Here is a 22,365-nt window from a genome sequence, read left to right as displayed (position 1 = left end):
TCATCATGGAAATTATATTTTATATAATTAGATTTAATTCACTCACCTAACATTTCTGCGTTGACCACAATATTGCAGCTATACATGGGTGTTACCAATCTTTGTGGCTGATTCTGGAAAGCCTGTCGACAAACCTCTTTAGCAGCAGTCAAAACTTGACCTGAAATATCGGATCGAATTTTAATACATTCTTATATTCTTAGGTAAAATTGCGTTAACATACCCGAAAAGGGGCCACGGGAATTCAAATCCTCTCCTTCAGATTGGATAGACCACTCGAGAACCGCAAAGCATACGCCCTGCATGGGCTCCTCGCACAAAGGACCGGCTACGGAGGTGATTTGGAAGCCATTCACCAGTGAACTATTGAAATCCTTTCGCGGATCCGTCTTGGCACGAATATCCGTATCCGATTTGGCGTGACTTGACCAGAAGTCAGGCTGCTCGTAGTCGCTTAGGTTGAGTAGAATGTTGGTGCCGCAGTTGCGAGGACCTAGAGCCCAGATTCGATTCACCAGCTCCTCAGGCGGCAGGGTACTCAAGCCAAACAGTTGAAGATCCTTGAGAGCAGCTATCAGCTTAACCTTAATCGAAGCTAGCAATGCTGTCCACTTCTCAGAGAGCAGTTGATTTCTAGGAATGGATGCCAGTTCCTGAGGAAAAAAAATTATATGAAGAAACGATTTATATACATTTCAGTTACTATTACCTTGAAGAATTCCGAATGGGTTTCGAGCAATTCCACAGCTTCTGCAGGCAGTGGAACCGCTATCACCTTCAGCGTGCCCAGTTTGTTGAGCGTCTGCTGCACGGCGATCTTCTTACTGACATCCTTGTCCTCCGCCGTCTTTACAATGACCTCATTAACCATATCCACCGTGGCTGCGGGCACAATTGTTTCTCGGAACGACACAATTGGTTTGGAAACATTCACCTTAATCTTGGCATAGCTCTGCTCCAGATCGTGCACACACTTCTCCACATGGACCTCGCCCAATGTGGTGATCACGTGCTCGCCGGTAGGAGCCACAGATACCTGAACACAGGCATCTGCTTGGTTCAAAAGCTTCAATCCCTTCACCAGTTTGGGCATGTCCTGCGGTTGAACAGGTTCGATGGCCACGCGGAGAATTGGAGTGGCCATGACACTTAGTTCGCTGAAGGAAGTGCAATCCAAACTGCTGCTCAGGGTTGCTGTTTTAACGATGTGCGATTCAAGACCACCGATTCCTACGATATTTCCTGCAGGCACTTCATCCAGCAGTTGCAGCTCACCACCCATAAACATGTAGAGATCTCCGATGGTCACACGACTGGCGTAGGGTGCCTCCTCCACCTTGCGATGCGTTGGCTGACGAGGATCGTGTTTGGGCGAGAGATTAAACAGCTCCATACCGCGTTTCAATGTGCCGCTGAAGACTCTGGCGAAGGCGATGAATACAAACTCATTCTGATCAGCCTCTTCCAGTTTTGTTTCCTCCTTTTCCGGAACTACAACTTGAGTGCTCAGCTGCTCCACACCCTGGGTGATTTTCTCGAGCTCCGCTTGCTCACTTTGTTGTTTCCTTTCTTCTATCCGACGACGCACTTCATCCCTTCGCTGCTGAACCTCCTGATCCGTTAGCCTTTTGGGTCGATTCTGCGGCAAATGGGTGATATGCACTGGCGTCATTTTCGACACAAACGCAATCACATTTGAACTATTCGCATCACAACTCGTAAAGCTCTCCTTCAGTTCCAGGGTTTCTGGTGGCAGAGAACTCAAGTCCACATTCGCTGGATAAAGCAATCTCTGTGCCCTCTCATCGTTGATTCTGTGAGGCGGAGGAACATGCTGAATGACCATGTGCAGGACACTCTTGTCGATGGGCAGCCATTGTCCCAGAACCGCTTTGATCTGCAGCTTGGGATCGGTGAGACGCAAATCTCGGACGGCCAGCTTAAGACCCAGTTTTTCCGCAATGCCAGGCAGCTTATCTTTGTCCTTCCGAATGGCAATGATATCGTAGAGGCACCAAATATTCTCCAGCACGAATTGGACAAACATGGGCTTTTTGGCTTTCTCCTGGGCTCCTGGCAAAGCTTCTTTCTTCTTTGAGTTGTAGTAGAAATCGCCCCAGAGTACGATCTCCAGACCCTTGCGACTCATCTCCAAACGCTTCGCATACATGGCAGCAAAGTCACGGACGGAGAAGGCCCAGCCATCGTAGGCGGAGCAGAAGATTACGTTGCCCGAGCTGGGTGAGAAATACAGCTCTGAGTCATCCACTTCTTCTAAGGCAGACTCGTAGTTGTCTTTCTTGGTTATATCCTCCTTGGCTAAAATATCGGAGGCAAAAATGCTGCCTAGGACAGCGTTAACTTGCTCCAAGACTTGGCACAAATGGAAATAGGCGTCGAGGGGATCCATCTGCTTCTCCAGAATCAGACGGTCCAGTTTGTTGAGCACCAAGACTGGCTTCAGTTGCTCCTCGTAGATTTGCTTCAAGCAAGCACGAGTTTGAGGACCAACACCTTCCACCACATCCACGACGACGATGGCTCCATCACACAGCCTTACCGCCGTGGACACCTCACTGGAAAAGTCCACGTGTCCGGGGGAATCAATCAAATTGATGAGGTAGTCCGGATTACCAGCCATTTCCTCCGCTTCCTGATAGTATAAAGAAATGCTGCTGCTCTTCATGGTGATGCCCCGCTCCTGTTCATCCGACCGGTTGTCCAGGTACCGCAGCTTGCCCGCCATCCGTTGCGAAATGATGCCATTACTGGCCACCAGGGAATCCGCCAGAGTCGTCTTTCCATGGTCCACATGCGCCAGGATGCAGATGTTGCGCACTTGCTGACGACGTCGCTGCAGCTGCACCAAATCACTGCCCTCAACCACGGGCATTCTTACAAGTTATTAGGTTAATAATATTCCCGATTGTCAATAGGATCTCAACTGTGAATTTCGCCAGTTGGTCCAATTGTATTTATAAACAAACCCGCACGCGGCAATTTCGCAATTTGGTGTGACCAGCTACAACAGCTAAAACTTTAAATATGTCAAGCAGTTAACAGAACTGCCTTAGAAACTTTTATGTTAAACTGGTAGTCTAGCCTATTTATAGCCAGAGTTGTTTGGTACATAAAATAAAAAATAGACATAGAAATAATAGAAAAAAACTTCCCCATGTTCCTAATTCCACAGTCTAGCCATCGACGATAATTTGACGCACATAATATTTATATAACGGTTGTAGTAGTTGTAGTATTTTTTAGCTATTTTTATCTTTACATTGGCACCTCTGCTGCTGGACAATGCTGTTAAAGCTACTCTGTTTAAACCAGCTGTATAAACAGCTGATCACCACGCATGCAGTTGCGCTCTTCCTCTTTCACTTTTTGTGATTTCGCAGCGCACGCGAAAATCTGATAAATTGCTTTAAAAATGGTCGGAATAACGCCCGCAGAGAAGAAAGCGCTGATAACGCGCAATCTGCAGGAGACGCTCGGCGATGACAAGCTGACCAAGATCCTGGCGGAGCGAGATCTGAAGATCTACTGGGGAACGGCGACGACGGGCAAGCCACATGTCGCCTATTTCGTGCCCATGTCGAAGATTGCCGATTTCCTGAAGGCAGGATGCGAAGTGACCATCCTGTTCGCCGATCTCCACGCCTATCTGGACAACATGAAAGCACCCTGGTCTCTGCTCGAGCTGCGCACCCAGTACTACGAGCAGGTCATCAAGGCCATGTTGAGCGCAATCGGCGTTCCGCTGGAGAAGTTGAAGTTCGTCAAGGGCAGCGACTATCAGCTGTCCAAGGAATACACCCTGGATGTATACAAGCTCAGCTCCGTGGTCACGCAACACGATGCCAAGAAGGCGGGCGCAGAAGTGGTCAAACAAGTGGAGTACCCACTGCTTTCCGGGTTGCTCTATCCCGGTCTGCAGGCTCTGGACGAGGAGTACCTCAAGGTGGACGCACAGTTCGGTGGCGTAGACCAGCGCAAGATCTTTACCTTCTCGGAGAAGTACCTTCCGCAGTTGGGCTACGAAAAGCGCATTCACTTCATGAATCCCATGGGTGAGTCATCCATCGATTTGCTCAGAAACCTATTAAAACCTTATGTATCTACATTTTTAGTTCCCGGCTTGGCTGGTGGCAAGATGTCCTCTTCCGAGGAGGACTCAAAGATCGATCTTCTGGACTCCCCGGCCAACGTGAAGAAGAAGCTGAAGAAGGCTTTCTGTGAGCCGGGAAACATTGCCGACAACGGACTGCTTTCTTTCGTGAAGCACGTCCTGTTCTCGCTGTTCAAGGAGGGCGAAGGCTTCGAGGTTAACCGCGAGGCGGAGCATGGCGGCGATGTTACCTTCCTGAAATACGAGGATCTGGAGAAGTACTACGCTGAGGACAAACTGCACCCGGGTGACCTGAAGGCCACTGTGGAGAAGTACATCAACCGACTGCTAGATCCCATTCGGAAGGCCTTTGAAAAGCCAGAACTGCAGTATGTAATCTATAAAGGATATTGAGAGCAATCGCTTTATATGTTTGTTCCTTTTAGAAAACTGAGTGGTGCTGCTTATCCACCGCCTGCCAAGGTAAAGGCAGGAGCTGCTCCCGCTGCTGGAGCTGACGAAGATGCACCCCATCGCCTGGATATCCGCGTGGGCAAGGTGGTCGAGGTGGCCCGTCATCCAGATGCCGATACTCTATATGTGCTGAAGATAGACTTGTCTGAGGCGCAACCCAGAACGATTATTAGTGGCCTGGTGAAGTTCGTCACCCAGGAGGAGTTGGACCAGCGATTAGTGGCGGTTCTGTGCAACCTGAAGCCCTCCAAGATGCGCGGCATTTTGTCCGAGGGCATGGTTCTGTGCACCTCCAAGTGAGTTCCAATGGAAAGCATTCCCAAATCATTTAATTCAATTCTTCGATCTCCTCCAGCGCTGACCATACGGTGGTGGAGCCTATTGTGCTGCCAGCCACTGCTACTCCTGGCAGTCGCCTCTCGTTCGAGGGATTCAGTGGCACGCCCGATGAGCAGCTTAATCCCAAGAAGAAGGTGTGGGAGAAACTCTCCGCCGACTTCAAGACGAACAGCGATGGACTGGCCGTGTGGAAGGACAACTTCCTGCTGACGCCCGAGGGCGAGAAGCTGTCCAGCAAGCTGGCCAACTGCTCCATTAAATAGAACTTTCAACGCCAACCTACCTGAGCCGTGTAATACTTACAACTAAGCCGAATGTTCACAAAACAGAAATTGCTGCTAATTTATTGATTCCTCTTCGTAAAGAAAATGCATTTTTTTAATAAAGCGCTCAAAAATATGTATTTACGATTTACTGCCTTTTCTGCATCCATGATATTAGGAAATTCAAAGAAAACAATAGATTTTATTTTGTATAAACTGTCCTGAAAAATACCCAATTTACATTTTTCAATCAGATAAATTCTAATAAGAAACATTGCTGTTATGCCACTGTTAAGCCATACGCGAGTTAACAGTTCTAGTTTTGATCAGCTGTTTGGGGTAAACAAAAAACCGGCAGAGGAATTTTATTTTTAAAATACATTAATATGTTGAAGATAAGTCCGCGATTGCTGATGCAGCAGTGCCTGCGCCACGCCCACAGCCAGGTGCGCGTCCGCTTCGCCCCAAGTCCCACGGGTTACCTGCATTTGGGCGGTCTGCGCACAGCCCTATACAATTTCCTATACGCCAGGCATTTGGGCGGAAAATTCCTGCTGCGGATCGAGGACACGGATCAAACTCGACTGGTGCCCGGTGCCAGTGAACGGCTGGTGGAGGATCTGCTCTGGGCAGGCATAGAAATTGACGAGGGACCCGGTTTTGGCGGTCAATTTGGACCCTATGTGCAGAGTCAGCGAACGAAAATTTACAGGTGATTAATGGATACATCCTGCACGAAGATTCGATTACATAGACGCCTTCTACTTCCCAGCAAAGCCATTGAGGACCTCCTCCGTAATGGCACCGCATACAGGTGTTTCTGCACCGAACGCCGTCTGGATCTGTTGCGTAAGGAGGCGCTGAGGACCCGGCAAGTTCCACGCTATGATAACAAGTGCCGGCATCTTACGACGACGGAAGTGGAATCCCTACTGGCCAAGGATACACCCCACTGCATACGATTCAAGCTGACGGATCACGAGGAACCACTGGATGATCTCATCTACGGCAAGGTGCATCACAATGTCAGCGACACCGAAGGCGATCCAGTGGTCATGAAGAGCGACCAATTTCCCACCTATCACTTTGCCAACGTGGTGGACGACCACTTGATGGGCATTACCCATGTCCTGAGGGGCGTGGAGTGGCAGATATCCACCACCAAGCATTTGCTGCTCTACAAGTGGGTTTCATTGTTGTATTTCTCTATGATTCTTTCCACATGTGTCTTTCCTCAGAGCTTTTGGCTGGCAGTCCCCTAAATTCGGTCACCTGCCGCTTCTGGTGAATGCAGATGGCACCAAGCTAAGCAAACGTCAAGGAGACATTGGCATCCAACACTTTCGGGAACGCGGCTACTTTCCGCAGGCTTTAGTGAACTATGTGGTTTCTGCAGGCGGAGGATTCGAGCATCGGGTCAATGCCAAGCAGCAGCTGCTCAGCATGCAGGCGCTACATGAGCAATTTCACATAGAGCGGGTTAACTCCCATCCGAGTCGCCTTAATCCCGAACTGCTCGATGATCTCAATCGCCTGGAGATTGTGCAGCGTTTGTCTGGCAATGAAAGTCGCACGAAATTGGTCAATGAAGTGCAACAGCTGGTGAAAGAAGCCTATCCGCAACAGTAAGCATTAACTTTGAATGCACCCTAAACATATCTATCTAATCTCCCATTCTATTTAAGCTCCAACCTAGATCTAGCCGATGACCACATATTGGATGTGTTGAATTGGTCATCAAAGCGCTTAACACTGCTGCAGGATTTGACCAGCAGGAAACTGAGTTTCCTGTGGGTAAAACCATGCGATTTTCAAATTAAGGACTTGACTGCAGAGCAACTATCTCACTTGCTGCAGTTAATCAACGCTATCCAGGACTTTCACAAGGATGAACTCAATGTTAAGCTAAAATCCTTTGCTCAAAGAGAAAACATAAAATTTCCACAAATGATGAAAACACTAAGGGCAGCTCTAAGTGGCCTAAAAGAAGGTCCTGGCGTAGCGGAAATGATGGAGATCCTAGGCAAATCCGTCACTCTCGAACGACTCAAAGAAGCTCTGCCCAAGGAAAGTCTGCATTTGGAACAACATCAGTGATTTGTTTAAGTTCTGTTGTATTTGTATGTATATATAATAGATTCATTTACATATTGATAACTTTTGCAATTTGAGAATAAGATCAATGAGTAGACACCACATGTAGAGTCAAAATTATGTATGGTTAATCTGCATCAGATTCGGAAACTAGTTCCTCTCCGCGTTCCGTTTTGGCATTCTCGTTTTGCTCGGTTAAGCACCATTCCTAGACGTTAATATGTTAAAATCGCTTAGCTAAAGTCGCGATTGGTAAGAACAATGGGAGCTGCAAGGCTCCAGCCATAGATGAAGACACCCAGCCAGCTGGAGACAATCTTGACCCACATGGAAGCCTCGTTGCCGTTGAACAGCTCGATTTCCGAGTGAGGTCTGTGGGAATAAAACATTGTGGTGATTTTATTACGCTAGTACGTTTAGTGCTTCAATAAGCTGCTGCTTGCTACTCACTTGTACCAGTTGGTCAGGGTCATCATGACATAGAGCGAGGCGCAGACGAAGACCAAGTGGAACATGGACCAGGAGTAGGTGACGCCTTCGGTCTCGGTGTCGGTGCTCGGCTTTCCGCTGGCATCCGCCTCTGTGTCTGATAGAGCTTCTGTTAAAACTAAATTAATCAGAGTGCAAGAGGAACGCCAGTTGGCCATATTTTTCACACAGTTTCGAGTACCCAATAACCGAGTGGGGATTAGTTGGGTTAGTTGGAAAAGAAAATAAAGAAAAAACAAAGCGGCAAAAGCAAACGTATGTTAGTAACCAGTATTAGCTTGGGGTTGTTCTTTGTACAGCGAGGAAAATGAAAAGTGAGGGCAGGGCGATCGAATGCGTGATGCAAACTGTGGAAATGTGGTAATGGCTGGAAATGCGGACGGAGCACGGCGAATGGAAACATAACACCTACCACGCTTCTCGCTATTATCGTGCGAGATCTTGGAAACCTCCACCGCCGAGCTGATGCAATTGTACAGGATGCACAGCAGCCAGACGACCAGTCCGATGATGTTGGTCGTGTCGAAGGTGACTCTGGTGGTGTGGGTGGGCGGTGCTGCCGTGGTGGTTGCATTGCCGAATCCCTCCATCATGCCAAACATGCCAGGATTGCATTCTTTCTCTATGAATTCATAAGAACACAATAAGATATTCATATAGGTTCTGGAGTTATTTTCCTACCAGGATTGTTGGCCACTGCGGACCAGGTTAGATACACCGTGTACAAGGTAACCAGGGAGCTCTGCAATAGGCCAGAATGGGGCAAGCGTTCCTGCACAGCTGGTAGAATCGAAATGACGCTGATCGCCAGGCAGAATATCAGATTGATGGAGATGAAGAACTTGTTGATGCCGCAGCCAGTGCTCTAGAAATATAAACACAATGCTAATTACAAAGTAAATAGGCCATAGAAACGACACTCACGGTGGTGAAGTAGATATAAAGCAAGGTAATTCCAGTCAGCGATAAGATATAGCACAAAAGAGTGACCCCAGCGAGGGCATAGTAATATCCACGGCTGTTTTCGGCGCTTTCTGTTGAAAGAATCCAATAAACAGCGAGTTGAATCATCTGGGAGATGCCCAAGTAAATGACTCACCTATCCAGTTTTCAGCCAGCGAGTGAGCGAAATCCACAATGATGACCAGCTGGACGAGTATGAAGGCCAGGCCACCTATTAGACCCACCCACATCATGGCCGGACCAAAGGATCCATCCGGAATGAAGATGGCTCCAATCGCAGCGCCAAAGCAGATCAGAAATTTCAGTGGCCAAAAGTTGTTCTGGATGTGCGAACGCGGATCCCTGGAGCTCTTCACACCCAGCATAATCAGGGACATCAGCGCGAAAAAGCAGGCCATACCAAAGCAAACCCTATACACTGCCATGTAACCCAGTGCATACTCGCAGTCGACTTGCAGAGATCCTCCCGAGACAGCGCTAAGTGCTCCCGAGCTATACGACGAGGTGGAGTTGATGCAGAAGGGCATCTTCTTCAGGGTGTCCTGCAGACCAGGCGACAGTGCAATCGCTCCCAGCACAGTGCCCACCAGCAGGATGAAGGCGTACATGAAGCGCGACGAGGAGGCGTTGGTGCAGCTCGGGCAGGCGGCGCAGCACATGCTGGCTGCAGTGCCTCCACAGCACATGGCGCACTGGAAGTGCAAGGAAGGTTTTAAGTATAAAATGGAGACGCATTTCAATAATTATTCTATTTGACCTAACTTGCTAATAAGTTTTGTCAATATTTCTGATTGATTAATTGAATGATGTGAATGAAAGTTAAGTTTGCAGTACATTTTCCATATTGTTTCAACTTATTTAAAATTCAAGGATTCATTAAAGTACATATCTAATTGCTCAAATTGCAAGCTAAATATATATTTTAGCTGAAAATCATAGCATCATCCATGAGTATTGTATGAGTATTGTGAAATTAATGAAATGTTGCATTTCTCCGCATTTGAAACATATGTCTGCTTTTATTGATTTGTAGCCAACGTAAGGAATTTTCCTGCACATTTTACCTGGCTAATTAGTTTGCAATTTTCTTACCTGAGCGGCCGAACAGAGGCCCAAAACAGCTCCCATTGTTGCAGTAATAAGCTTAGATTTTTACTTTAGTCAAACTGCGTTTTTATTAAATTAAACAAATCTTTGTTTGTGAAAATGATAGAGATGGACTACTTACTGCCCATAGCATCCAATATATCGGGAATATCGAATAAAACGCCTACCGATATTTTCCAGCAATCGCAAGTTGCAGTTGTGAATTTAAAAGTAAATGGCTTCGAATTTTTGCGCATATTTGCTTTTCTAAAATGCTCTTTCAATGTCTTAAATTTTTCATTACGCACAACTAATTTTACAAATTTGAGTCCATTACTGTATTTTTCTGTAATTTCATAGTTGCCATGCTGATTTCTAGACTTGTCGGGAGTTGCCATTCGTCACCAATCCAGTTTTCAAAACTGCTGCCACTCTCTGGCAGATGGCGCTTTACTAAACAAAACAAAAGAGCTCGTCTGTTAGAATTAACTCATAAAATACACATTGGTGCAAAGACTTAATTGTAAACCTTTTGATATCCGAATTTGAGAGATACCTTAGATCAACAACACCATTCCGTTTTTGTAAATTAAATTCCATTGTGCAATATGCATTTTGGAAATAACCTAACCATTGTAACCGAAATTAAAAGAGTCGAAATAGTTCATGCTGAAAAAGGTTTATAATAATAGTTTTAAAAGGATTTCTGTTCAGTCAACCAGCTAATGTTACCACTCTGAAACCAATACATACCTACCTACATACAGTACATACATACCAATGCATAAATGAAAAAGTTCTTAATTTTAATAATACTATTCGCAAAACTCGAAACTCTAATAAGCGTAATGAAATTGTATTTAAAATGTTACTTAATATCATACTTTACTTCTGTTATAAATTAGTTTATAATAATAATTTCCTTAACTCCACAATATATTTACTCAATTTATTCATTTTCATAAAATATATTCATTCATCTTAATTTCCAGTCGCTGGAAGTGGATAATTTTTAGTGCATTTGCGTTCGGCCGATTGCATTCGGGAATACGTTCGCGCGCGGCATCTGGCCACACTGCCTGCAACGCTAGCTCGCCTCCGCAACGCGAATCCGCTCATTTCAAATTTTCAAACTCCCGAGAGCGGTTGCGGCGGTGTCGAGACAGCGGCTCCTGAATCCATCCGAATCCGAAAGCGAATCGCATCCAGCCAAGATATCCTATCGTGCAGCTGAAACCCGAAACCCGAATCCGAGTTCGAAACGAATCGCAGTGGTGGTTTCTCTCTCGCTCTCTAGCTCTCCCTCTCTCGCGTGTGTGTATGTGTGCGAGTGGCAGGAAAAGTGCGAAGCCAAAATCTTTTTAGCTGAAAGAAAGCGCAACTTCAATTAGCGAAAAGCAAGAGTAGCTAACAAAAAGAAAAGCGGATCGAAAAGTAAAGAAAAACAAAAAACCAAAAGCAACCAACAGCAACAAATCGAAATGGCAAGCGAAGTGGCCCAAATACCCGCCGAGGAAACGCCCGCAGTGGCGGCGGCGGAAAAATCAGAGGAGCCGGAAAAGTCAGCGGCCCCGCCAGCGGACTCAGCGGCCGCTCCAGCTGCCGCTCCCGCAGTGGAGAAGGCTGAGGATGCCGATGGCGAGAAGAAGGACGGCGAGGCCGGAAAGCATGACAAGCAGCAGGATGGCGAGGAGCCCAAAAAGGACGAGGCGGTGGCAGCACCCGTGGCGGCCAAATCGGAAGCCCCGCCCGCCCAGAAATTCAATGTGCACAAGACCAACTTCGAGAAGGACATCATCTATCTGTACCAGTTCTCGCGCACCCCGCTGCTGCCCTCCCTGTCGCCCTACTGCTTGAAGGTGGAGACCTGGCTGCGTCTTGTGGGCCTGAAATACGAGGTGAGTGGTGGTCATAAATCCGAGGAAAAAAACCATCGAAAATGCATGAAAACCTCATTATACATCGAGCCATCATTTAGAATCCTTCTAAGTACCCGGGATAATTAGGGAAAAACCAAAAAAGGACTAGGTAGAATCCCAGGAAGAGCCGAAAACTCAGATATTTCAGAAATCCCAGATTTTCAAGGCATTTTTGCGGTACAGATTTTTTCCCAGCTCCTGCGGGAGAGAGCGAGAGAGCGCGGGGAAGAGAGCCAGCGCCGCCATCATGGTGTGCTGCTAAGCCTGCCCGTGTGCATGTGTGTGTGTGACCTGCCCTGCCCCGTAACTGAAAAAGGGATACATTTGTGCCGCCTGCCCTCTCTCTCTCCCCCACCCATGCGTGTGTGTGTGAACCTGTAGCCTGGTCCTGTGCGCGTGTGTGTGTGCACAGCGTATACATAAAATTTGTGTGTGCGCCGACGCCGCCGCTTCTCCCCCTCTCTTTGTGCTCCCCTTTTGCAAAAGTCGTGCTTCAAATTTTGCACTTGCCGACTCTCTCCTTTTGTCTCGCTCCCTCTCTCGCCGTCTGCTCTTTGTCTTTTGTTGCTGCACTGTTTTTTTTATTTCACTTTTCTTTCGACTTCTTTTTGCACTGCACGAAAAGTTGTCATCTCTATGCGCTGCATGCATCTTTTGTTAGCATCTTTGAGATCCATGCAACTGTGCTCCCACTCCATCCACACAACACCAAATTTTCTCTCTGTATACTTCAGCAGCAGCAGCAGTTTGTAATTGCTTTTAATAAAAATTGATGCAGTTTAAGATGGACTCAGAAATAGCTGTCTCCCTCTTCGCCTTCCACCTCCCCTTCTCCTTTTCCCTTTCTTTTCTTATCCGTTAAGTAGCTGTAATAGTGTAGGGGGCTGGGTGTGGGGGAGTGTCAGACAAACCACTGTCAACGACTTCCAATGGTGCCTTCCATTTTGGCTTGTTTTTTTTTCTTCACTTTTTAAAGCGCGCGATGCGGTTTGCATATTTTTCATATTTTTTCTGTGCGAGAGGAAAAACTTGTAGTATGTGGTAGTGGCCGGGGGAGAAATGGGTGCGGTCACCCGCACAAAAACTGGCGACGCAATTGCTGTTTAATCTTATTAATTACATTGGTTAATGAAAAACGAGCCCCTTGCGCGGAATGTTAATTGATGCCGTCGCCTTCCAGATGCCGATAAGCAATCGCCCCCATATGTTGCATTCCACGAAGCAATTATGATTGACAGTCCGTCAGTGGCCGCTTTTCGGCCCGCAGCTGGAAATTACTTTCCATTTTCACGATTATTCCCAATTCCACTGATAAGAGGCAAGCTGCCCAAAATACGGTGGCATACGATTAGTAGGAAGGGGGTGGGGGGGTGGGGGGGGGGGGGGGGGGAGAGTTCAACAAACTGGGGACCTTTGACATTTCTGGCATGGTTTGTTGTTGCTGCAGCGCGGCATTAATCATGAAAAAAAGGGAGGGTGACTGACTGTAAATGCAACTGACTAAGCCAGTTTTCCCCCCTGCTGCTTGCGCTCGGCTGCATTTCTTGCCTGCTTCGCCTGCTCTCCTCCTTTGTATACACACATTCGTCAGTGTAAACAAGAGCAGAAGTTGTTTCTTTATTGATGATAAACCGAATGCATATTTTTTTCACACCACATTGAAGGCGGCGCCCATTAATAAACACAGCAGCAGCAGCAACAACAACTGGGCATAAGTTTCGCTTTTGAGGCGGTGGCCCGCATTGCTAGCATTCCTGGGTGTCGCGCTTGTAGATTGTGCAATTAATTTACATTTTCTCTGCCATATGCATTGCGGGCACAGAGCGATTAAAATTCAAATGGAAATGCTGGCGCGCCATTGCATTTGTGCAATATTGCCGGGCTGCAATTTCAAGGTATTCTGGCAACGCTGCTGCCTCTCCTGCTGCAACTGTACATGTGCGAATGTGTGCGTATCGAATGTCTGTGTGTGTGTATGTTGGGAGGAAATGGAGTTTTTTGCTTCTCGTTTTTGTATTTTTTACGTTTTGTGGCTGCCTTTGTTTTAATTAATAAACCGCATATTTGCATTTAAACAACACACAGTGGACGGCCTTTGTTGTTGCTCACTCGCTCCAGTGCAATTCTCCCGCTCTCGCTCTCTCTCTCTCTGGAACTTCTGTGCAAGGGTGTGGATACACTCACACTCGCACACGCAGGCTGCATAATTGCATTGCTGTTGCTTCTTCTTCTGATGCTGCTGACTCTTTTACACTGCGAAAAAATGAAAGAACGAAGATTGAGGAGACGAGCGATTGCCTTAATTGGCATAACGATTTAATAAAACATAAGTATTTGCATTGTGCGTGGGCACGAGAAGAGAATGGAGCCGGAGATGGAGATGGAGAAGAGGAAGCAGGCAGACAGGCTGCCTTTTTTGTGGATCATTGGAATTGAAAAATGGACTCCACCCTTTTTGCAGAGCGTTGCGTTGCGATGCTGGAAGTCGAAAATCTCTCTACAACAACAGCGCCCTCTCTTTCCTTTCACTCTCTCGCCGATTCTCTCTCGGCTGTGGCGGACAACCACACCCTGCCTCTCCCTTTTTTGGCAGAGGGCGCGAAAGCATAAAATATGCCAACGGTTGGCTCTTTGTTATGGCCCTCGTATGTACATATTTCTAATTAGAAATTATTATGTAGATTTGTGCAGCCAAGCTGAAAATGAAAAGGTTCAGACCGGACACCCGCCGCCTATAACTGTCACATTGCTAACGGTAACGCTTCGTGCGGACGTGTGTACACACTGGAAGGCATTGGAATATGTCAAAATGTTCGAATAGCAGGCAATTGGAACGGCGTTTTCCCTCCCGCTGCGTGGCGTGTGTGTGAGTGTGCGTTGTATAGGGGTGTTGGTTTTTGGGTGGGTTTGTCGGTTTTCGAGTCCGGGTTTTGGGTTTTTGGGTTCCCGGGAGGTACAGCTAGCTTCTCGTGTAGTGGTTGGTTCATCAGCATCTGCTTGGCATACATAGGAAATGCCCAAATACACACGCAAACAAACGATTGCCGGCTAGATGTATGTCATGAGCGCCATCTAGCGGCCGGAATCCTTGCGGGGGAGTGAACTACATTTTGCATTAGTCATGGGCGTCCCTTCCTGGTTCCATATGGACATTTACAATTTATGATTTAGATACAATTTATCCTTAGAATCTGGGTTAGCGCGGAAAATTTACGATACGATATCTTTAACAAATAATGTCTTAGAATCCTTCTGTGCCCATGAAACAAGATTAAGATAATGGGAAATAAACTCAATTGCTTAAAACTTAATAATTAAAACAGTAACCAATGAAGAATTATTGAACTTGATATAATTTTAAAATAATTGAATGACCAGTGACTAAAACTTCCTGGTTTTCAAGAACCATCCCCAAATCGATTGTACTTGTGTGTATTCCGAATGATGACCATGCTTCGAAAATGAACTCTTGTGAAATGCAATATTTGTTCTCACTGCATGAGTGGCATGCTGCCCGCAGATAAAAGGGTGGGGTAAACAATCGTCCACTCCCCCACATTCCTCGCACAATTAGTCATCCCACGCAACGAGATATAAAGTGTACTTTTCTTTTTCCGCCCTTTGCAGAATGTTGATCATAAGATGCGTTTCCGCTCCAAGAAGGGTCAGCTGCCGTTCATCGAGCTGAACGGAGAGGAAATCGCCGATTCGGCCATTATCATCAAGGAACTGTCGTCCAAATACGAGAAGTACCTGGACTCGGGACTCACCGCCGAGCAGAGGAATGTCTCGTACGCCACGATTGCCATGTTGGAGAACCATCTCATCTGGATCATCTTCTACTGGCGCGCCAAGTATCCGGACAATGTGCTCAAGGGCTACAAGGTCAACTTGCAGCACGCCCTCGGCCTGCGGCTGCCCAACTCGATTCTGAACTTCTTCTTTAAGATCACCTTTGGTCGCAAGGTAATTGGATAGTGATATTTAACATAGGTCATGATCATGGTCCACAATCTTCACTTTCCCAGAATTTGTATGGTTATGATTAGAATTTCCATTGGAAAATTGCATACTTTTGGTCATTATCGTAATTGGTTCTACAGAAGTTGTTTACTATCATTCATACCTAATATTTCCTTAATATCAACACCTTTTGACACATACTTCTAGTTGTAGAATAAATTTCTAGGTTTTATTGTTCGTAAAAGTAACTTTACATTGCAAATAACTCATACTTTGGTACAATTTTTTATTTGTACATTTCATGAATGCCTATTAAACTATTATCTTCTTTCGTGATCCTAAGAGTTAAAACTTTAATTGAATATCATTACTATTTTGTTAAAAGAGACTGTACTCTATCTTAAACCAAAAGAAATCTATCGAACTCCAGTGCTAATCGAAATCAGACAAACTAAGTGAATGTGGAAACAGGAAGCCAGTCAAGTAGAGAAATATTTTTTATGTAGCTGATTTAGATGTCTCAGAAACTCAACGCCAGCAGATGAGCCTCCAGTAGTTCCGAAAACCGGAGATATCCGCACTTTGTTTAGATTGAAATCGTAATCGAAAGCCGGGTGGGTTCTCGAGTTGGCTGGCGTTGTGGATTAGGCGGGGATGGATGGGCAGTGTAAATAAACAATACTTGAGAATTAAAACTAAGCAAGCGGTGGCGTATTATATTGCACCTAGCTGTACATAAAAAGAAAAGAAACTCCAAACACACCACCACCATCCCCGCACATAGTTTATCCCGAAAACCCCGATGGCATAAACAATAACTCTCTGGCGGGATGCGTTTGTTTATATCATCTCGATCGGTTCTCACATAACAAACAGAATCAAAATCAAAACCCGAACGGGAAATCGAAAGGAAAACAATCGTTATTTTACGACTAACTCTTGCATGGTTTTTCTCTTTTTTCTTTTTCGTTCTTTTTTGCATACTACTTTGGTTTTGAACATCTAACTGTGTAATGCGTAATGCCCCCAAAAAAAAAAACTCTAAAAACTCACATCACCTCCAACACCCCGATTCCGTATCGTATGCTTGTACATCCCCTCGTAACCCCCATCCGTAACTGCTGTACGGCAAAACAACTATTCAACACAACAAGTGGTTCCAGGGCACGAAGAAGCTGAAGGCGCACGGCATCGGTGTCCACAGCGCCGAGGAGATCGAGGAGTTCGGCAAGGACGACCTGAAGGTGCTCAGCGAGATGCTCGACTGCAAGCCGTTCTTCTTCGGCGACGAGCCCACCACCCTGGATGTGGTGGCCTTCGCTGTCCTCTCGCAGCTCCACTATCTGTCCAAGGACATTGCGTATCCGCTGCGCGACTACATGACCGAGAAGTGCCCCAACTTGATTGGCCACGTTTCTCGCATGAAGGACAAGTGCTTCCCCGACTGGGACGAGATCTGCACGAAGCTGGACCTCAATGCGCACATTCCCAAGCCAGAGTGAGTAGTTTTGGCTTAAAACTTCACCATGGATCGGTTTACTAATTCATTTTTTCCGCTTTTCCAACAGGCCCGAGACCAAGGAAGGCAAGGAGGGTGGCGAGCAAGAGAAATCAAATGAACAGGAGGGCACTGAGGGCGACAAGATCGAGAAGGAGTTGGAGAAGGACAAGGTGAGGCTGGAGTCCTGTAAACCAGATGGTCTGTTCTTGGGTTTTCTTTGTGTTTGAAAGTGCTTATGTAAATTGTTAAATCCACTCGCCAAGGACAAGAATAGACCCTCTAGTTTAAAATTTAAATTAACTTTAGCCACATACTAAGCCATGTCCTTCTATTTTGCAGTCAAACGAGAAGGAGTCGACCGAGGAGAACAAAGAGAAGGAGGAAACAAAGTAAATTCGCCGTTAGTTATATGCGTACATATATCTAGTATATGTGTATGATCGAAGGAAACAAAAACACCCACATACACACACATTATATATATATACATATGTAGTACGATACTATATAGTAAGGCCCTATATAGCTAGGCGCTACGCTCTCATATATAAGCATTCAGACATCAGAAAACCACTCGAAAAACAAAAAAAAAAACATCAAGAACACCCATTTACAAACCTAGGACAACTGTAAAGCAAAAGCAGGCAAAAACCATCAGCAAGAGAACGATCCACTAAGTAATGAGAAAAAAACAAAAAGCATATACAATAACGTAACGTAAAACTTTGGACATCTTTTTTTATATATTTACATGACGACGTTTGTATTACAAGAACAAGAAACAAAAAGCAAAAAAAAGTGAAGAAAACGTAAAAAAAAACCGTAAAAACCATTTAGTATAAAATTATAAAAGTTTATACGTATAAATATTAAGACTATGAATGAAAGCGATGAGAGCGGGGGGAGAAATTATAAAAAATTAGTTAAAGAACTCGAATAAAACAAAGAACAAGTGAGCAAAACGTGAGTAAAAAGAGTGAAGCCAGATAGGAAGAAAAGTTAGGGAGGTGTAGACCAGCATTCAATACGCATTAATCATTAGTTTTCATTCAAAAGCGATCTATATAATACACTCATCGACACTCACACTCACTCTCACACACACTCAAGAAAACACAACACAACACAGTCTACACACTTATAGCATATGCAGCAACAATTGCAACTCGATGGTATTGTTTACTCTTCCAAAATTGATTAAGCTTAAAGTAACGAAAGTAACGAAAGGAACCGCTACCAGTACGATAGGAAGATATGATATGGCGCATAGTGATGGTTAGTAGGGATGGCATGCAATGGGGATGAGAATGCAAATGCGAATGCGAATGGTATAGGAATGAAATAACGGAATGACGGCAATTAAGTTTATTTTTTATATATATATGATTGCAAATAGTAATTTTGATTCTCGTGTGCAAATAATTAAACAAAATGGATAAAATTTATTACTTATAATTATATACATAAACATTATATACGCCCATTATGCATAAAGATGTGTATAAAAAAAAACAAAGGAAAACAAAACAAAAACGACAAAGCATAAAAACTGTATGTTGGTTCTTTTATTATATTATACTTTATTTCTATAAATATTATTGTAATTGTACTGTGTATTATGATTTTGCTAATCAAAATCCCTTAGTATGAGATGCTCATCGATATTTCACCCCCATGCAAAAAATCAAATCAATTCGAACCAAAAAGAATACTCGGCCATCCAAACGAACGAAATTTACCATTTATTTTGTACGCAATTGTAACTACTTTTAGATGTATGTATGTATGTATGTACATTCTCTCTTTTGGTACGTCCACTGAAACAAAATTATTGTACGCCTCATTTGATTTTTCAACTGTCTTGTGTTTCATACGATTTAATTTAATGATATTGATTATGCAAATATATATATAAATATAAACATCATTTCTATTGTAATTAAAATGCTGCAGACAACAAAGACGAAAGACGAACGACAAACTCAGAAAACACAAAAACAAACATCTGAGGAGAAGCAGGAGCGGAAGAACTGGAAGAATTCTCCGCGGGGAGGTCACTCCCCTCGCGTTCTCCTACTCCAACACTTTCTCCCTTATCCAGTCGGCCTTCCGTTTATTCACGGATTCCTCGGAGTTTATTGTTTTCCCTTTTTTTCGCCAACTTCTCATAAAATCAAAGAATCATCATCAGCCACAGATGGAGAATGAATGAAGTCTTTAAATAGGGTAAAACTCACGCAACTAAGAAATGATGAAAAACGAAAACAAAAACATATACAGAACCCATTGAGGCGCGACAGAAGCAGTGAAAACAATTTGGGGGAAGGTCAAAAACAAGATATGAAGCAGGAGAAGACGAGCGGGCGATCGATCGATCCACGAAGAAATCTCTATAACGATACGATTTGTAGACTACGCAAGTATTTTTATGTATTAAAGGTTATGTTGTAAGTTTTTATCACAATATTTGTATTGTAGCTCAGTGTTTTATATGATTATATAAAATGGATAATGAAAATGAAACAAAAATGAAATGAAAATGATAACGATAAACCGAGATGAAACCGAAACCATAAAAGCGTAAAAACCCGAAGAGCAAACCCGGACAGAAAGAAAAATTATTGTATTACATACATCTTATATATAATAAATATGCTTCTTAATAAAAAAAACAAAACAAAACAAAGCCCCGAATGCGCGGAAACTGATTTACGATGCTGGCACGCACTGTACCGATAAAGAAGTCGCATCGGTCGACTTTAAGCCGTGGTGGCTTTACTTGCCCACGGCTGTCCGGGAAACGGAGGAAAAATTTAATTATGACACCCGAGCTATCTTAGCAGAAAGACCCTGATAACTCTAATTCAAGTTTGCTTATTCATATCTAAAAACAGTCATACTGGCCCATGGCTATAAATTTTACCCGATAGCAAGCAAGCCCGATTCTTTTCGGTGTGTTCGCCGTTTTTAGTGGTCAACAGCAATCAGCAGGCTAGATGAATCAGTTTTTGTGGCACTTTTAATTGGTACGATGATTTCGTTCAATTTCCCCAATTACAATTGATCTCAGTTAAGAAGTTAATCGAAGCCAGGCAATTCAATTAGGCCAAGCGAAGAAGTAAACACCCAGCGGTGAACTTTCTTGCCCGACTCAAGGTCACAAAGGATATATGATGTACATATAAATATTTTTACAGCCGCGCATTATATATTTGCACCCAGATATGCCAATCAAATTGACATTCAATTCAATCTGACCCAATATTACGATGACGACGGCGGTGGGGGCGATAATCGATATTTGACCTAGGCCAATAAATTCTTACCACCTGCCCCATTTTATGCCACAGTTTCGAAGTTGTCTAATCAACATTTAATTTGATGTTCGATTCGAACGCTCCGAAGCCATCAAACATCAAACAAATGGCAGGGGGCTTTTGGGGTTCTAAGCCCCAACTAATCAAGACGAACACATCGATGAATACCAGGAACAATCGTAAAAGCAAACAACCAACCACCCACCCAACCCATTTGCGCCCCTCCATTTCTGTCAGCGACATTTCTGACAATTTATTTATTCCAATCGGAGCAAATCATGCGAATATGGCAAACGGAATTTATTACGCCAATCGTGCTGGAGCCGTAAAAAATAAAAGGTAAGTGTGATATCGTTTGGATCCATCTATCGTATAGCCCATCCGCAGTTACAGCTGCAGTCAAATATATAGCAGCTTAATGGATTCTAAATAGTATAGATGTTTTCATTTTGCTTATCAGATGAAGAGTTTTGTCTTTTTAAGAACTTTCAAAGTTAAAAACTCCACAAAGAAACTTAAAAAGCCAGAAGTAATCTTGAAATTTTAAAAACTTAGAAATAATATATGAAAATATGTATATACATGTTGTAATAAACGATATATTGACACTTAAGTTCTTCGTATTAAAGATGCATTAAAAATGGTAAAGCTTTTCATTAATATTCATTGCTAATAACTTGATCACATCTGTAAACACCTATTGCTCTGACAAACACACTCCTTCTGTAAAAAAAAAGAAAGCCTATAACGGTAACGCTATAACGGTACGTTTGTCCTTTGTGGCGAATATTTTTTACAGCTGACAAGATAGACGGTTGCTAGAGCGAGAGGGCGACAGAATTGGCGTGCACATTGCATGCGGCGACAGGTGGGTGGAAGGGAGAGGGCAGATGGGGAGTGCAGGAGATAGATAAGTAATTCCATGGAGCATGCAGCTTGGTTGGATGTCGATTCGGAATCGGAATTCGGAGGCTCCCAGCATTGAATTGGTGTTAAGCACGAACCGAACGAAATGGAAATGAGAGAACGAGACTGAGAATGAAAATCAGCAGTTGTCATTGTCATTGGAATTGGTTGTGGACGGGCGGGCGGAAAGTGGGTGGAAAACCGAGGGGGGGCTTTTACCGCTCAAAGGCAAAAAAAAAGGAGATGAAAGACACGCCATCGAAAGGAAAGTCCACCCGAGCTTCGTTCATCCAGTTGCCGCTGTTCACTGCAACTGCTCGGTTCGGATTCGCTCCTGCTCTTTTCACCGTTACTCGGAGCAATCCGCTTATCCGGGGAAAGTCCCGTTTATCCAGGAACACATTCGTGATTACAGATCCGTGAAAATAACAATACGATCGTGCTGAAATTTCAATATAATAACTGTGCCTAATTGGAGCACGGTATCGGTATCTCGCTAATTGTGGAGGCAATCCCCAATTTACCGATCGTGCTGAAATATTTCCTAGAGTGATTAAGTGCTTTTCCAATAGGCTGTATAAAATTAAAAGTTCCTAACGAAAAACCTTGCGTGCTGTTTAAAATCTTAAAAATTTGAAAAGTAGTTGTTGTTTTGAGAACTACAATGTTTATTACAATTAACAACATTTATACATGAGTTAGGCGGTGAACTAATTTAAAAAAATTTAATTCATTTTGGGACCTAGTGCTTAAAAGTTATAGTATTATACTCACCACAAACCACATAAAATGACATTTTGAAATTTTGCTTTTGTCAGCTGAACGTGCTAAAAGGTTGTAGATTGTGAGATAGTGAATGTATTACTAGTGGAACCAACTAAAATTATTATAAACAAAAAAAACCGCGGGTAATGAACATCGAAAAAAACGGCCTCATTTT

The 22,365-nt window shown here is 44.2% G+C and overlaps 5 protein-coding genes across 9 annotated transcripts in view; 3 read left to right on the top strand and 2 right to left on the bottom strand.

Moving 5' to 3' along the window:
• LOC6605963 (elongation factor-like GTPase 1) overlaps positions 1-3,017 on the bottom strand; it is a 73,400-nt gene extending 70,383 nt beyond the window's left edge. Inside the window, exons 1-3 of the mRNA XM_032719520.1 lie at positions 710-3,017; positions 224-653; positions 47-160 (exon numbers count right to left, since the gene is read on the bottom strand). Coding sequence (XP_032575411.1) covers positions 47-160; positions 224-653; positions 710-2,893 — 2,728 coding nt within the window. The 5' untranslated portion in view covers positions 2,894-3,017. The remainder of the gene's footprint in view (positions 1-46; positions 161-223; positions 654-709) is intronic.
• Positions 3,018-3,373: 356 nt separating this feature from the next.
• On the top strand, positions 3,374-5,331 carry LOC6605962 (tyrosine--tRNA ligase, cytoplasmic). Its single transcript, XM_032718813.1, has 4 exons — positions 3,374-4,073; positions 4,134-4,500; positions 4,558-4,881; positions 4,941-5,331. Exons 1-4 carry the CDS (start codon positions 3,434-3,436, stop codon positions 5,185-5,187), a joined length of 1,578 nt encoding a protein of 525 aa, XP_032574704.1. The 5' UTR covers positions 3,374-3,433; the 3' UTR covers positions 5,188-5,331.
• A 181-nt stretch (positions 5,332-5,512) lies between these two features.
• LOC6605961 (probable glutamate--tRNA ligase, mitochondrial) lies at positions 5,513-7,383 on the top strand. The gene is made up of 4 exons (XM_002030737.2): positions 5,513-5,899; positions 5,960-6,370; positions 6,426-6,812; positions 6,873-7,383. Exons 1-4 carry the CDS (start codon positions 5,574-5,576, stop codon positions 7,282-7,284), a joined length of 1,536 nt encoding a protein of 511 aa, XP_002030773.1. The 5' UTR covers positions 5,513-5,573; the 3' UTR covers positions 7,285-7,383.
• LOC6605960 (serine incorporator 1) lies at positions 7,285-9,952 on the bottom strand. 4 transcript variants are annotated; one of them, XM_002030736.2, is made up of 7 exons: positions 9,826-9,950; positions 8,870-9,425; positions 8,695-8,804; positions 8,452-8,635; positions 8,183-8,392; positions 7,732-7,888; positions 7,285-7,653 (listed from the first exon to the last, which is right to left on the bottom strand). In XM_002030736.2, the coding sequence occupies exons 1-7, from the start codon at positions 9,859-9,861 to the stop codon at positions 7,515-7,517; spliced, it is 1,392 nt and encodes a 463-aa protein (XP_002030772.1). In that variant the 5' UTR covers positions 9,862-9,950; the 3' UTR covers positions 7,285-7,514. The 4 variants fall into 4 exon arrangements, with proteins under 4 accessions (XP_002030772.1, XP_032574433.1, XP_032574434.1 ...); XM_032718542.1 differs by having other exon boundaries at positions 7,335-7,653; positions 7,732-7,879; positions 9,826-9,951; XM_032718543.1 differs by having other exon boundaries at positions 7,335-7,653; positions 7,732-7,867; positions 9,826-9,951.
• A 962-nt stretch (positions 9,953-10,914) lies between these two features.
• LOC6605959 (failed axon connections) lies at positions 10,915-18,022 on the top strand. 2 transcript variants are annotated; one of them, XM_002030735.2, is made up of 5 exons: positions 10,915-11,717; positions 15,366-15,704; positions 16,865-17,199; positions 17,270-17,372; positions 17,542-18,022. In XM_002030735.2, exons 1-5 carry the CDS (start codon positions 11,301-11,303, stop codon positions 17,593-17,595), a joined length of 1,248 nt encoding a protein of 415 aa, XP_002030771.1. In that variant the 5' UTR covers positions 10,915-11,300; the 3' UTR covers positions 17,596-18,022. The 2 variants fall into 2 exon arrangements, with proteins under 2 accessions (XP_002030771.1, XP_032573825.1); XM_032717934.1 differs by having other exon boundaries at positions 16,856-17,199.
• The last annotated feature ends 4,343 nt before the right edge of the window (positions 18,023-22,365 follow it).

Source organism: Drosophila sechellia, chromosome 3L, assembly GCF_004382195.2.
Source record: "Drosophila sechellia strain sech25 chromosome 3L, ASM438219v1, whole genome shotgun sequence".
NCBI classification, from domain to species: Eukaryota; Metazoa; Arthropoda; class Insecta; order Diptera; family Drosophilidae; genus Drosophila; species Drosophila sechellia.
The sequence above is the reverse complement of the archived record's forward strand: the minus strand, read 5'-3'. Positions and strand labels throughout refer to the sequence as shown.